This window comes from Cervus canadensis, chromosome 27 (assembly GCF_019320065.1).
Source record: "Cervus canadensis isolate Bull #8, Minnesota chromosome 27, ASM1932006v1, whole genome shotgun sequence".
NCBI classification, from domain to species: Eukaryota; Metazoa; Chordata; class Mammalia; order Artiodactyla; family Cervidae; genus Cervus; species Cervus canadensis.
Genome location: NC_057412.1, coordinates 38,924,662 through 38,940,838, shown reverse-complemented (window position 1 = coordinate 38,940,838; position 16,177 = coordinate 38,924,662). Strand labels below are relative to the sequence as shown.

The 16,177-nt window shown below is 36.2% G+C and overlaps 1 protein-coding gene across 1 annotated transcript; it reads right to left on the bottom strand.

The window, feature by feature from the left end:
- Window positions 1-8,706: 8,706 nt before the first annotated feature.
- GPR15 (G protein-coupled receptor 15) lies at window positions 8,707-11,843 on the bottom strand. Its single transcript, XM_043449117.1, has one exon. It carries the CDS (start codon window positions 11,772-11,774, stop codon window positions 10,686-10,688), a length of 1,089 nt encoding a protein of 362 aa, XP_043305052.1. The 5' UTR covers window positions 11,775-11,843; the 3' UTR covers window positions 8,707-10,685.
- Window positions 11,844-16,177: the final 4,334 nt, after the last annotated feature.

The following is a 16,177-nucleotide window of genomic DNA, read 5'->3' as shown; positions in this document are numbered from 1 at the left end:
GTGGAGCTGATGTGCAGTTGGAGAAGGTGAATTTTTCTCCTAGGCTTCACCTGTCTGTTCTAACTCTCCCTGAGAAGCCTCCCCATCACTTTATGTTCTCAGCTGGCTAGTCATCTTAAATATAAAAAACCACAGAGGAGGAATTTTTCCTAAAATAAATGGAAAATCAGCAACAATTATGATGCTGTCTCCTATCTCCCACTCCCTTACTTGTCCCTCTGACAACCACACCCCCTGCTCCAAAACAGTTGTTTTTTCCCAGAGGGCAATATTGTAAGCACCACAATTATAGGCAAGCGGGAAGAATAATATATTTCTTATTTTCTCTATACAGAGACATAAATAAAATGTTTGTGATATTTTGATCTTTGATGAAACATTTTAAACATTTGCAGATCTATATTTGTAGGTTTTTCTGCACTTTAACTCATCAAAAATGTCAAAGCCAAGAAAGGCTTTGACTTTCAAAGAGAGAACTTCTTGCCTGTAGCTAGCACTTTCTTCTATCTTCGGAGCAAAACCGTGGCTTCGTAAATCCCAAAGTTCCTCCTTCCCTCTTTATATATAATTTCTGATAGAGTTATAGATATACATGCACAACTGTGTTAATTAACCCAGCTGAAAAACCTTACTTACAGAGACTTCTAAGGAAAGACATCTATGTCTGATCCTCTTCTTGCTTTAAAAATATTTTCTGTTATAGCACTAGCAAGAACTAAATAATAAATGTATTATAATGCTTTGAATAAAAATAGTTCTCAAGCATAGTTGATAAAATTTGTTGCCCAAGAGCTAAAATAAATTTATTAGCTGTGAGTGAGGACACTGGTATTTTGGGTCTGCCTATTTAGGTGTATATATATATTATGATTAATATACAATGTTGCATGAATACAATGTTGCATGAATATACTTCAACAACTTGATACATTTTAAGTCCTCACCATTAAATTACTAAAAATTAAAATTTGTTAAAATATATGGTTTTATGTTCATGAGTGTAGGATCAATAAATAATATAAAAACAAAATAGACATTATTTGTGTGACTTATCTCAACAACTCCATGGAAAAGAGTGTTATCCTCATTTAACAGGTAAAAACTTGAGGCAGAGAATGTCAATAGCTTGTCCAAATTCATACCGATGTTACTAGTGGTTTGTTATGGTTTCTAACTCAAATTTTCTGATTTTAAAGCCCTTATGTTTCCAACTATATTACACTACATTTTTGTAGTTATGCCATTATTTTGAGGCATTCTTCATTTGAATTTTCCAGGGAAGTGGGAGAAAGGTACAAGAAAACTCCAGTAGTAGCTACAATATTACTTATCATTATAGAACCAAGAATTATTACCTATTACTTAAGGTGTCACTGAGGACTTTCCTTAAGCCAGATAATCAAGATACTTCTCAGAGGCACACTTTTATAATTCTCTGCTTTACATATGATTTTATATATGAAGTATGAAAATGCATAAAATGCTTGGTATTCCATTGTATAGCATGCTCTATTTTGACATGTTGGAAAGGAAAGCACTTCCCCAAAGAATTCTTGAACCTTCAGAAAATTTTATTCTCTCAGGAAAAAAAAAATTTTTTCTTCCTATGTTAGCTCTAGTTTGCAGAGAAGCAGACCTCAAGACAAGAATAGGCAAGAGATTTATTGGAAATGGAGCTAGAGAAGATAGGGAGAGACCTCTGGACTGAGATGGAGGGTCTGACTGCTATGAGAAAAGGGGAAGGGAGGAAGGTGGACTGGATTAAATTAAGTGTGTAAATTCATGTGAAGCACTTTTTAGATCGTTGGTACCAAATGAGAGTTGTAGATATTTACTATCTGTCAACTTCCCTGTGCATTTTTCTTGGTAACAGAGCTGTACTGTTACAACGGAAAATTGATGTTAGGCCAGTGGTTCTTCCTTGAGAGCTTAGTAAACAATATTCAGACATCAACGATGCTACAATACTTTGTAGGTAAATCCAAGTGAAGTAGAAAAATGCTAAAAGTCACCATTCATTCTTGTATGACTGCTCAAATAAAAAGTTCATTACTTGTATTTCAGAAAGTTTTCACTTGGAAATATCTGCACTATTTCCAGAAATATCATATTATTTACAAATGTTCTGAAAGAGAGCATTTTAAATTAATTGGTAAGACCTATAGTCAACTATCATTCTAATTTACACTTAATCAAAAAGTTAAAATACTTAAAAAATAATGTAAAAACTGCACCTACGTACTCAAACTAGGCTGACATTTAACTTAATGGGCAAGTCAATTTAGAAAAGGAAATTGGAATCTTTGACCAAATAATTACTTGCTGCATTTGATATGAGAACAAATATGACTTGGCTGAGCTTTAATTTGGTAAGACTTTGTCCAAAGTTAAATCGTCCCAAAGTTATGGATATGGAATTTAAAATTGAACATGACATTTAAAAAATCCCTATTTTTGACTTTAGAGGAAGATGCAAAGTTGTACTGAAATATTAATGTGTATTTTATGCCACATGTGACATTTTATTCCAGCATCTTTTATATTAAAGTTTAAAAAAGAAAATACATATTCATTATAGGAAATGTAGAATATTCATAAAATGTAAAGAAAAATAAATTAAAATTAAAAATGAATCTGTCCTTGGTTCTACTATATAAAAAAAAACATTATTAACATTTTAATATATTCCCTAAATAAAGCAAGCTGAAGTAATTATTCTTTGCTGTTAAAAATAAATAGCAGGTTTAATACTTGAGTACCATGCTCTCTTATGCTTAAAAATTATATTTTCTTTTTCCTTAATTGTGGGCCAGTAATTATTAACCTTATTATCATTTTACTTTGTAACATTCTTAATTCCCCTTCCTAAAAATGCTGCATGGTGAATATTATTTCTAATTTAATGTAAATTTAAATCAAGTTTTTACCTTATGTTTGGGGTAGTTTATAATGTTTATAAGTTTACAATGTTTACAAGAAGGCTGAGCACTGAAGAATTGATGCTTTCAAATTGTGGTGCTGGAGAAAACGCTTGAGAGTCCCTTGCACAAAGTGATCAAACCAGTCAATCCTAAAGGAAACCAGCCCTGAATATTCATTGAAAGGATTGATGCTGAAGCTAAAGCTCTAATTCTTTGGCCTCCTGTTGTGAAGAGCTGACTCAATGGAAAAGATCCTGATGCTGGGAAAGATTGAGGGCAGGAGAAGGGGGTGACAGAAGATGAGATGGTTGGATGACATCACCTATTCAATGGACATGAGTTTGAACAAATTCTGGGAGATAGTGAAGGACCAAGAAGACTGGCGTGCTACAGTTCATGGGGTTGCAGAATCAGACATGACTTAGCGACTGAACAACAACAATAATGTTCCTAATCTGAGAAACTTCCATGTTTCTCAAAACTACGTTGGAGAGTCCCTACTGAGATCAGGAAGCCATTTATACAAATGTGCCTTCTGAAAAGTGTAAGCAAAGTTCCTGAAAGACAGGAGCACTGGCTCCTGAATGTCTTCTGCACCCGGATCAGGGCAGCTTCTGGGCACAATGAATAGCACTAATAAGAAAGATGGTGAAACTTCAATTTCTGGACCAGTTGAGGCTGCTATTGCCCACACTGTCTATAGCGTGAGCTTTGGTATTAGGTTTATTTTTTCTTCTTGCTATGGGTATATTCTCAGAAATCTGGGACTAGAAACATTTGAGGGATGAAGAAAACGAGACTATGCTTCTTACTTAGTACGTATTCACTATTTAAATAAGTGTTTTCCTGTGAAAGCCTCTGTCATAATGCTACTATCCTTTGGTGTGGGGTTGGGTGAGAGGGGGAGTAAAATAGATAATTGTCCATTTCTTACATGCAGCATGTATGTTTTTCTAGATAAGAATTTTTAGTGACTGTTGGATGGAAGATGCTGCTTCTGAAAGGTCGTAATTAAGAGATCATGGGAAACATGTTACAAGAAAATGTTTTTCTTTTGAAAAAAAAAAAAAAATATTTTCAGTAAAATGGACTTCCTTCTCCCTCAGGCAATGTTAGTCAAGAACAGGCAAAGGGTTTGGTGATTTGAGAGATTTGCATTGGAAAAAATAATAAACAAGTGAAGGTTGTTAACAGAGTCTATTAAAGAGTAAGGGGATCAGAGGAAAAAAATATGGTATCATGGAAAAAGCATGAGCTTTGGAATTGCATAGGTTTCAGTTTGACTGAAATCAGGTTTCATTTTTTATTCAGTTCATTAAGAATTATGTGAAACTTGATTTCTTTGAATTCTGTTTTCTTCACCTGTAATCTAAGATGGAGTTATTTCTCAACTATTATTTATCAAGCTCTTAATATGTACCAGTCTCTTTTGCAAACAGTGCTGCAATAAAAATGCATGAATGTATATCTTTGCATGTTGCCATAATTATGTTGTGTGGTAAAATCCTAGAAGTGGAATTCCTTTTCATAGATTTTATAAATATCCTGTAGAAAGCTTAATCAAGTTATACTCAATCAATAATCCAAGAAGTCTTGCCCACACTCCACACCTCTAATTCTGGTAAGCCTCAGTATTTAATGTTTAAATATTTGCTAACTTAATAGGTAAAATTAGATTTTTTATTTTAATTTGATCATCTTTGATTATCATGCTAAATATTTTCATAAGTTTACTGGCAGTATTTTGAGTTATATAAGTGAAACGACTGTAATTTAAAATCCTAAAGTCTGTGTAAGTTATGCAATTTTGCACTGACTTCATTTTTCAATTCTTTACTAATTTTAAACTATTTTTTTATTAATGCATACAAGTCAGATCTGCATTGCATGAACATCTTTTTCACTAGAAATAGAGTTGCCATTTCCATCTACCTTCAGCTCCTCTAAACCTGTTTTTTTTTTTTTTTTTTCTTTAAACATGAAACCACGGGGGAAGTTTCGTTTCTCATTTACCACTTCTCCACCTGAGTTGTTGGTTTTGTTTTTGGTCTAAACAGAGGGTAAGAGAGAGGGCATCTCATTAAATCACAGTCTTTGGGCAAGGTTAGAGTAGATTTATCTACTTTACATATCCTTTTAAATTTGTTTGAAAATAAATTTAAACCAGAGGTGTTCTTATGTTTAAAACAATCTTTTACACCTAAAAATCCTTAAGATCAATCAAAGTATCTTCATTGGGGGATGCCAGTGATGGGGATATACATTGCTTTAAGGAAATATGGATGATATTTAGGAAATACACATATCAAAATGGCAGTTACCTGAAGAAACTTGTGTATTGACAAATACGGGTTTTCCCCTAAGCATTGGGAAAGATTACTTAAATAAAGTGATTTGACTTGTCATTTTCTCTGCATATATCAAGTTCCTGTTGGGTGATGATACTTCATTCTTTGATTTAAAAAATATCTAGAGGCTTGTGAACTCCATGAGGAAATAAATTTTACCTCTATCTCTTCACATTCTACAGAGTCTAGTAGAGCCACACATATATTAGATGACTGTGAGAATGAGTTACTGGTTCAATTTTAATAGGAAATTTTAATCCATTTATGTTTTTATTGTATTATTACAATACAAATTGTGTTATTACAATATAATATTGTGTTATTGTATTGTATTAGTTGATATGTTTATTTTTACATATGACATTTTCTTTTGTATTTACTGTATTTTTTCTTTGACTTATTTTTCCTTCTCTTGCATTCTATCAAGTACTTTAGACTGAATATTAGCAACAAAAGTCAGTGGGTATTTATCAGCTGTATTTGTACATCATGTGTTTGTGTGTTTGCGTGTGTGTGTGAGACAGAGAGAGAGAGAGAGATGGAGATGTGGGGTTGAGGGGAGGGGAGAGAGAGAGAGGTTTTGTGAGTGGATGACTGCAGTACGCCTGCAAAATTATAAGGAACCCATCAGTTAGAATAACAAATTTTTGGCTGTCATAATGCATTGTGTACAACACACACTTTGCATTCACAGTTTGATGTTTGAGATTGACTATTTTCCAAGAAACTCCACTGGTCTAGGCATAGAAGTATAAAAGTAAACCACTGACCTATGATGGGATGAGTAATGACTTAATTAGCAGGTCAGGCTAAACACTTAGAATTGAGATCTCAATTTTGCTTTATTCTCTACACATCATACAGTATCTCTGAAGAAGTTAAACTTTACAAAATTTGTATGGAGCATTTTATATGCTATACTGGAATTTTCAGATTTAAGAATTTGTAAACATTTCACAACAGACAGTTCTTACACACTGTCTATATGGGAAAAAAGCAGAGTTGTCTGCTAAAGACTCTGCCACAGAAACTTTTTTAAAAAAATTAAAAATAGTCTTTACTTACACAATTATTGATAAAAAAATTTTATTTGATCTAAGAACATCACAAGAATATCTATAGCTTCTGCAAATATAGATTATAAAGTATTCTAGCAAAAAGTACCTTTTATATTTCATTTAAACTAATAGTAATAAGGAACTAAAATCTTTCTAATCATAATTGATAGAGGCTGCTGCTGCTGCTGCTAAGTCGACTGCCTCAGTCGTGTCTGACTCTATGTGACCCCATAGACGGCAGCCCACCAGGCTCCTCTGTCCCTGGGATTCTCCAGGCAAGAATGCTGGAGTGGGTTGCCATTTCCTTCTCCAGTGCATGCATGCATGCTAAGTCGCATCAGTCATGTCCGACTCTGTTGATAGAGGCTAGCAGATAAAAATGCTAAATTTTCCATAAATATTGACAAACATGAAGTACTCATAGAGGAAGCCTAACTCTTGTTAATGTGGGAGTGATAGTAAACTAGATAATTATTAAATCCTCTTAATTAGAAAAGGAAAAAAATCACTGAATAATGTCAGGTTGATGATATCTTAGGGTTTTGCTGATAGCTTAGTTGGTAAAGAATCCTCCTGCAATGAAGGAGACCCTGGTTCGATTCCTGGGTCAGGAAGATCCACTGGAGAAGGGATAGGCTACCCAGTCCAGTATTCTTGGGCTTCTCTTTTGGCTCAGCTGGTAAAGAATCCGCCTGTGATGATATCTTTACTCGGTCTGCAGAGCATTACAAAAATAATATGAACATTGTATCATATAAATCCTTCAAATGGGCTACTTGCCTAAAACAATGACCATTCAACTTAATTACATGTGTCCAACTCAGAAAAGGTTCCACTGTAATTTTAAAGTGCCATTGGATCTTAGAAATTTGATACTCATATACATAAACCAAGAACTTTTTAGGTTAATAATGCTTGTCAAGTAACAGAATATCTCCTTCCACTTTTAGATTAATAAATGAACATTTTAGGTGAGTTCATATACTATGGTGTTTCAACTTGTCATAAGAACTTTCACTTTGCTAATAGTTTGACACATCAGATATTTAAAGTTTTAATGTTGAAGTTTAATCAATCTGAGGATGAAATTTCCACTTAGCGGATACATTTTGGAAATGTAGCTGTTAAGAAACTGACGAAGAGAAGAGACAAGAGGCACTCATCTGCAATGAAAAGTCAAAGTGGAGTAGTTTTTTTCTGTCTGCTGACATGTAAAGTCTAGTCGTAACTGCTTACTCATAGCATCGATAAAAGCAAAGAATGTTGATTCAAAGAAAAGAATGGAAAATAAGAACAGGCATTTGCAAGGGATAATCCAACCTACAAGCTCTGTGGAAAGCAATTGAATCCAGTACCATTTACAAATATCCCAGTAGGTAGGATTATCCTTCTCCTTTTCCTCTGGATGGCACAGCTTTCTCTCACGGTGGAGGAATCATCTTGATAGCAGGCTCCATCAGCGGCTCTTTGAGAAACAAACTTGTAATTCTTTTACTATTGCTTGACTTTTGTGAATGAGCTCTGCAGGAAAACTGAGCCTCACTTTTCTCCGTGGCATGTGCATTTGATAAGTCATTTCTCACTTCTGATATCTCTTGGGGGAATAGAGAATGATTTGAGGAGTCAAGATGAATCACAGGAAGATTTCTTTTACTCAGCTTCCCATCATACTGTGTATTTCTGTGTCTATTTAAAAATTAACTGTGACCCCTAGTAACTTATATCTCCTTTCAGTCACGCACATAGCTTCCTTCAAGACTGTTCTTACTTGAGTGTTGTGCTCGCTCTGAGGTAATTTTGACTTGTTAGAGAGGACGAACTGTGGGACTCCCAGGAATGTCAGGTTAGTTTTTATCTTTCTATATGGCCCAAATGGACTAAATGTGTGTTTGTGACTGTGTGTGCCTTAGTTTTTAAATTAATTATAAGTTATCAGACAACTTCTTATTCAGAGGCTTTAATGGCGAGCTTTACTGTGGCAACTTTTCATAGTGATATACCAACTAATTACATTTATAATTTTTTCTATCAGAGTTATGCTATCTGTAAAATTATGCCTATATTCCTTCCATCGCTGGTACCTTATGAATATAAAATATGCTAAAATTTTTATAAGGCACCCAGCATATCCACTTAAAGTATTTAAAAGTATGACAGTATATTTTCTTCAGTGTTAAAATGGAAAAATAAAAGGGATGATACAGAAGTAAGATAGACTCTAATATTTGTTAAATGAAAATGATTAAGAGTCATTTGATAATCTAGTTTGGAAATTTTTATGTAACATTCTTTGTTACATCATAATAATTAATGATAGAAACCATCATTTTACATAACTTTTTATTATTTAAGGAAACTTTTCATTTGTATTTATTAGTCTTAAAATAAACTTAAGGATGCTATGGACATAGATATTACCAATGACATTTAGATATGAAAGATTAAAATGATTTGTTCAATGTCCCAACATTAAAGGTGAAGTTAAACCAAGTAACCCAGGTTTTCTCATTTCCTAACAAATACTGCAGCTGATTGACCGGGCTGTTTTCTAAAGGTAGCCTTTCTCAAAGGCATTGATGAGTTACCGTGCTTTTGTTGATTTGTTTTTGAAAAGTAAATATCTTGTATTTTGTTTTTACTTAACGCTTGGCAATCTATTTAATTATGTTGAATTCACTTTTGAAGCTTTCCAAGAAAATTTATTTCTTATGATTTACAGTCTTTTTATTTCTATATCTATGATAATTTGTTAAAACACTGTTAGGGTATCAGTGTTAATTGATATGTTAATAGCAATTAATACAACGTAGATGAATACTTTTATAATGAAATTATATTTTTATTTAATAAAAATTTAAGAGAAATTAATAAATTAACCAATTTATAAAACCCAAAACCTCTAAACACACTATAAGATGCCCAATATTTGAGATTTCTCTTAATATTAAGGTACAGAGGATGATCCTGAATTATCTAGTCTCTGAAAAGATTTGAAGCTTTCTCTGGTTTTCAAATCTAACATTTAAAACTAAAATAGTAGTTCATTTGTGTCAACAGTAGAGGTAAAAAACCTACTTTATCTTGAATCGAAAGGTATTTTCAATAGTAGCCTTGCTGCTGCAGTCTTTTGTGGTTGCTGCTAATTATATTTTCACTTCAAATTTTTAAAAGGAATGTAGGTATGAATTGGCTCAGTAAATATTTATCAGTTGAAGGAGTTCTGCAAGGTCTCTGAGTTTCAAAAAACTGCATGTAAAATATCAGTAACATTTTTGTTACAGATTTTCCCCTTTACCTGAATACTGAGCATTCTGTCTTCCTGTATTATTGGATCAAATTGTGAAATTACAAACACCAAGCAAATGATTCTCTAGGGAATGTGCAGCATTAACATTTCAATTAAAATACAAAGTGATAATCTGCATGAGGGTGTAGCTAAGCATTAGATGACCTCCAATTATAGTAGTAGTAACATTTTTATTTGATAACTAGATAACTGGGTAATTAAAAACATGTAATTAAAACAAAGTCATATCCTAATTTATAAAAGCTAAAAGGAAAACAAGAGCACAGTAAAACCTCATTGAAAAGTAGTTATTACACCATTATAATGAGATACATTTTAACCAATATATCTTATAAGGAAAACAGAAGTCAAAGCTTATTCTATGTCAAAATATTCTTGAAGACCAAGTGGTAAAGTAAGTCCTAAATTATAAACACAATACAAAATGATTTTTTCCCCATGAGGTTTCACCAGCCCAAAGTCACTGTGAATGGTATAGGGTGAAAGACAATGTTGGAAGGTGGTATGGAATCACCAAATTAAGCATCAAAGATTAAGGCCGGAACCTTCATTATTCAGGAACAAGTAATTACTGAGCACAGGTATATTACAGTTTTTTAAAATCTGCATTGTCACCATATTTCTCACCAGTTACAACTGGGCGGAATCCTTTACATGCAGTCCACTCTGGAGCCCAGTATGATGGGTGGTGTGGATCAAGTTTCCTGAGAGAGGAAAAGGCTGGATTATGCATTAACACCCATGAAGAAAGGAACTGGTCCAAGCAGGAGCCTTATCTCAGAGTTCAAGATGTATAAAAGTTGTATTTTGCCCGGTGAACTTGACTGACAAGGGTCAAATAAAGCTATTCAGCTCAAACAAACAAAAAACAGCAAATAACCTAATTATATCCATGAACACTGAGACCTTCTAGATATCTCTTTAAAAATTAACACTTCCTTGTATTCATAAGCAATATGAATACTATAGCAATATTTTTCTTCTTTCTTTATCTTGGGCACAAATGAACCCTTCAACCCCATCCACAGAGCTCGAAATGTCACTGTCCTTTTCAGAGTGACACAGACCTCTTCCTCTTTCTGGCAAAATCTTCTGCATGTATGAAGTTGGAGAGAGCCTTCGTGAGGTCTGATGTCTCGGTGCTGCTCCCAAAGTCATAGTTCTTCAGGCAAGGGCACAAGCAGCGCACGATGGCCCGGCGGATGTAGCCATCAAAGACATAGTAGATGAAGGGGTTGACGCAGCTGTTTGCAAATGCCAGCGGCCCACACACCTCCATCCCCCGCTGCAGAAAAGCTGAGGACAGGTAGAGTTCTTCCTGCAACCCAGAGATGATAGCCAGGAGCTTGAACGTGTTGAAGGGCAGCCAGGAGAGGACAAACGCTGCCACAACGATAAAGATGATCTTTATGGACTTCCTCAGCTTTTTGTTATGCTTTCCTGAATGCTGGTAATGGGCACACAGCTTCCTTGTGATGCAACAGTAGCAGGTCACAATGCTCACCAAAGGGGCAAAAAAGGTAAAAATTAAGGCCACCAGGGCCCAAGTCAGTTTGCTGGGAGTGGCCCTCTCCTCTGCACAGTATGGTTTACCCTCAATCAGGGTAAGCTCCCGGGACAGAAGGGTAGGCAACCCCAGGAGGCAGGACACAAACCAGACACTGGCACAGACAGCATAGGCACAGTCTCTCCTCCTGACTTTCCTGGATACGGCGGGACACACGATGGCCAGGTAGCGGTCCACACTCATGCAGGTGAGCAAGAAGACATTGCAGTGCATGTTGACTGAGATCACGTAGGAGCTTCCTTTGCACAGGAAAGAGCCTGTCCTCCACAGCCCCAGAGATGCTTCTTTATCCACCCAGAGAGGCAAGGTGATGACGAAGATGAAGTCGGAGGCAGCCAGGTTGATGATAAAGATGTCAATCAGTCTTCGGCTGCCCCGTTTGAAATGCAGTGCGCTCATGAGAATGAGGTTCCCGGACACTCCAATCAGGAACACAGCTGTGTAGAAGACGGGAAGGAAGACTGATGTATAAGGAACATGGGAGTGGGTCTCTTCAATATCAGGATTGTGGCTTGTAGCAAAAAAATATTCCAAGTAAACCGGGGTTGCTTCTGGGTCCATCACTGGGTCCATCAGCTGCCAAATCTGGTAAGTTTCCTAACCTAGGAAGTTTCTGTTATGTATTTTAGAAAAATTCTCAAGGCAGCTTCTTTTATACAGTGTCTGCCTCTTCCCCCTGCCCCACCCGCTTCCTTAAAAGATCTTGGGACAAGCATAAAAACAGAGATTAAAAAACACAGTTTCTACCAACCCTCAGAGAGGGCCCACAAGGAACACCACCCTGATAGGTGCTGGGTGGTTGTGGTTATGGTTTGCTTTATTTGCATTTGCCCAGGAGGTGGCTCAGATGGTGAAGAATCTGCCTGCAATGCAGGAGACTCAGGTTCAATACCTGGGTTAGGAAGATCTCCTGGAGGAGGGTGTGGCAATCACTCCAGAAATTCTCTTGCCTAGAGAATTCCATGGGCAGAGGAGCCTGGCAGGCTACAGCCCATGGGGTCTGCAAAGAGCCAGGCATGACTGAACAACTAATACACCACACACACACACACACACACACACACACAGAAAACTGAGGTGCTCTTTGGCTTTTTCCTTCAAGGTATTCAATTTATTTCTTTAAATCCAGAAGTTAGGAGACAAATTAACTTTTTTTTCTCCTACCTACTTTAATTTAAAGACATCTTTGCTTTCTAACATTGAGAATCCTTTTGATCTAGCCTTCTGTTTCACAGACGAGATCTTGTTTTACTTTTAGAATTTTAAGGTGGTGATGCTCAAGGTACTCTTTTCAATTATATTGTTGGTGGAATATGAAGACTTTTCAATAGCCTTCCATTGCATGGAGAGTAAACTGAAATTTTCCCAAATCATACCAGTCTGCATCTATGGCAAACATTATGATTCCAACTAGTTCCTTTTCATTTATTTGACTCTTTCAGTTCATGCATAATAGATCCTGTCTTGTTCAGTAAGTTTTTAAAAATACCCAAATGCTGGGACCATGTCTTGTGTTTGTATTATTATTTAAAATGTTTTTCACTGCAATTAGCATAGTACCTTGCACCTAGTAGGTGTTTTGGAAATGTTACTTTGATCCAGTATAATTTAGCAAGGATGAATTCATTGGGGTTTAATTGCAGGCACTGTTGTTATTTATGCAGCTTACAAACACAGGTTTAAAAGCCACAAACTGCTATTTTTCTATTGTTTTCTGTTTCTGTAATTCAACCAACACAGTTTCCTTTTGTTAGCATTAATATCCTTGAATAATATCCTTGAAGGAATTCTCCTTATGAACCCTCAAATAACTATCCTCCACCAGTCTCTAGATTCCCTCTGATGTACTCCTTTTTACACTTCACTTTGATAGGACTGATTTTTTAGCTTCTGAACTTTTCGATAAGTGCCTCCACACATCAGTGAACTTCCCTTTTGGGATGACTGACTTGGCAACGGACAACCATATATTAGTTGACATTATGATGCAGTGGCCAGTATAAAAGGAAAGCACTACAGAAGGAAGATTTGAGGTTCATTCAAAACACTTGAGGGTCAGCCTAGTAGCAGAAGGATTCTATCATATTTTTCTCTCACCTGTTCCCCTTTATTTAGGAAGACCATAGTAAAACACGACAAATTCTGAAGCCGACTCCTATTTCAATTCTTTACTGGCCGAAGTAGCTCCAGGCTCCCTCCCACTCTTGTGTCCATCTCACTGTCCCTTCATCTCATGTCACCCTCAAAATTACAGTTTTGGGTTGATATTACTATTGCATAGAAGAAAATATAATTGCTAAACATTTGAAGTCCTTTCCACTGAATTTGTGTTCCTTCCGTAATGAATTAACATGTTATAAAGAACGATCCTGCCTGCTGGGTTCCCTCCTGCCATGTTTGATTGCCATGTTCTATTCTGTCTCAGGCCTGCAGTCTGGGTCAGGGAAGGGGGAGGGCTCCCCTGATCTGGGGCAGCTCCAGAAAGTCACCAGGGAGTTGATTTATGGGCCTCAGTCTGTCTTCTTTTGTGTCCTAGGCTGCTCTGCGTTGTCCCTGAGGGAGTGTGGGAGGCCATATCCTTCCCTAAGTATAGGCTGCAGAGGAGATATACTAATTAACTTTTTGACATTTCTGGGATAGAAATCTTTCCCACTGGGCAAGCCTTAAATATTTAATAGAATAACTCAGTCTGTCAGTTTGAAGTAGAACAATGTTTACTTGAAAAGGATTGATGAAGTAAACGTAAAAGATTCAAGTATTTAAACACTATCTGTGTGTGTGTTTGCATTAAAGAAGCAATTATATATGTAGATATTTTAAAGTTTACTTGTAAATGTACCTTAATTGTACTATTAGAACTTCACATTCTTCAGCCAGAAGTTCTGCTATTTAAAGAGACAATGTTGATTGTAGGCCTAAAATATTAAACAAATTTTAGATATATCTCAGGAATTCTGCATACAATTATTGTAACAATGGAAAAGAGTTTAGGCTCATACTCCAGAGGATCACATCTGGCTGTACATTTATTCTTCAGGCCTTAAATTTTCTTTCAGCATTCCAAAGTTGTTGGCCTGCTGATGTCAATTATCTCAAATAAGTCTGACTTCCTCAGTAAACTTTGAAGCAGCTGTAGGCAAAATGATTTGCTTTATCATATAGTCACTTTGGGTTATGGTAATTAGTGGTAGAATGCTGCAGTGTGAGAATACCCATCACAGATCAACAGTATCTTGGAACCTGAGTTGGAAAATTGTTTTGAGCCAAAAAAGGGAACAAATCGCATACTGTGAGCGTGCATGCTGAGTTGCTTCAGTCATGTCCAGCTGCGACCCTAAGGACCCTTCTTTCTGGTTCCTCTGTCCATGGGATTCTCCAGACAAAAATACTGGATTGGGTGGCCATGCCCTCATCCAGGAGATCTTCCAGACCCAGAGAGATCTTACCGAGTCTCCTGCAGCTCCGGCAGGACAGGCAAATTCTTTCCCGCTGAGCCACCAGGGAAGCCCAAACAGCATAGTTCTGGCCTTTTAATAACTCAAAGAGTATAAAGCTGTTATAAGTCAGAACCCACGATAAAAGCTGACTAGATAGAGTAGGGGAGGTCATAGTTCTAAATAAGTCCTGAATGACGATCATTTTTAACCTTGAAGGCCCTTTGAAATAAACATGAGGAAACCAAATAGACCAAAACTCAAAAACAACACTGGACACCATAAGCATATGAAAAGGCAGTATGAACAGGTGATCACCAGAAAAAAAACAAAACAAAAAAGAGTAAGCTATAAATATCAGTAACTGAATTACAGCACACATGTCACCTCTTAAGAATTATTTTTCCAGAAAAGATATACTCCCTCCCTCATCCTTTCGGATAACAGAGATGATTGCCTACGCCTTTGTATGTTCTACCTTTCACAGTCCTACTTGTAAACTACTTATTACCTCATTTCACATGGTAAGTTGTTTTGGTGTCTGACCTTCTGAGCTGGTCATGAGCAACTTAAAGGCAGAGACCATCTGATATCGTTCCACTGGCCTCAAGCTTATAGTAATTACCCAACTGTAGTCATTTTTTTGGCCCCTTAAAGTCATTGTTTTGAATTTGTGAGTGCTAGACCACATTATCCATGTCAGAGTCCCCTGGGATACCTACTAAACTGTAGCTTTCCGAACCTTGTCCCAGAGCTATTGAATCAGTCATTAGGATTGGAGTCTAGGGCTTTAATAAGCACTCCATGATTCTTAAACACACTAAAGTTTAGGGCCACTGTTGTAATTCACACATCTTAACCATCTTTATACATTATGTTTGTTATTATTTTGGCTAATTTTTTTAAAAGTTTAAAAATCACCTCTAAGTTCGAACTTCTTAGAAGTCTTCTGGCCTGGATCTCAGAAATTTTTAGGAATTAATTTAGACTTCTAAACCCTCCCTTACTCTGTGTCCTAATTCCTGAGATATGTTCAGAACTGACTTGAATGTTAAAAACGGGGAGAAAGTAAGCTTTTGTCCACTGAGGCATCTGCCCGAGTGGATCTACTATCATCATTCAGTCATAGCTGTGATTTACAGCCTCTGCTTCATGGGTGGATTGGAGGTTTTGTGTGAATACAGCCACCCCAACTGGCACTGTGATATATTACTTCTGTTTCTTCTCTATCAAGCATTCTGACCCCCATATTAGTTAGGATTCATTACATTACGTAGCAGATGGCCCAGCAGAAAGAAATCTCTTCATATATGCTGTACTGATTTGTCCCAGGGTAAATGACAAAGATCATGAAGCAAACTATTTGTTTTTCATAAATCTTATCAGATAGAGTGATTGTATATTCATCTGCTAGAAACACTTGCTTGTCCATTTCTTATTTGAGTATCATAACATGTATAACCATTTAAATAGTCCAGTTTAACAGCTCTGTTTATACTGGGTTATTTATTTATTTTTTATTCTGACAGGAGAGTTTAATGC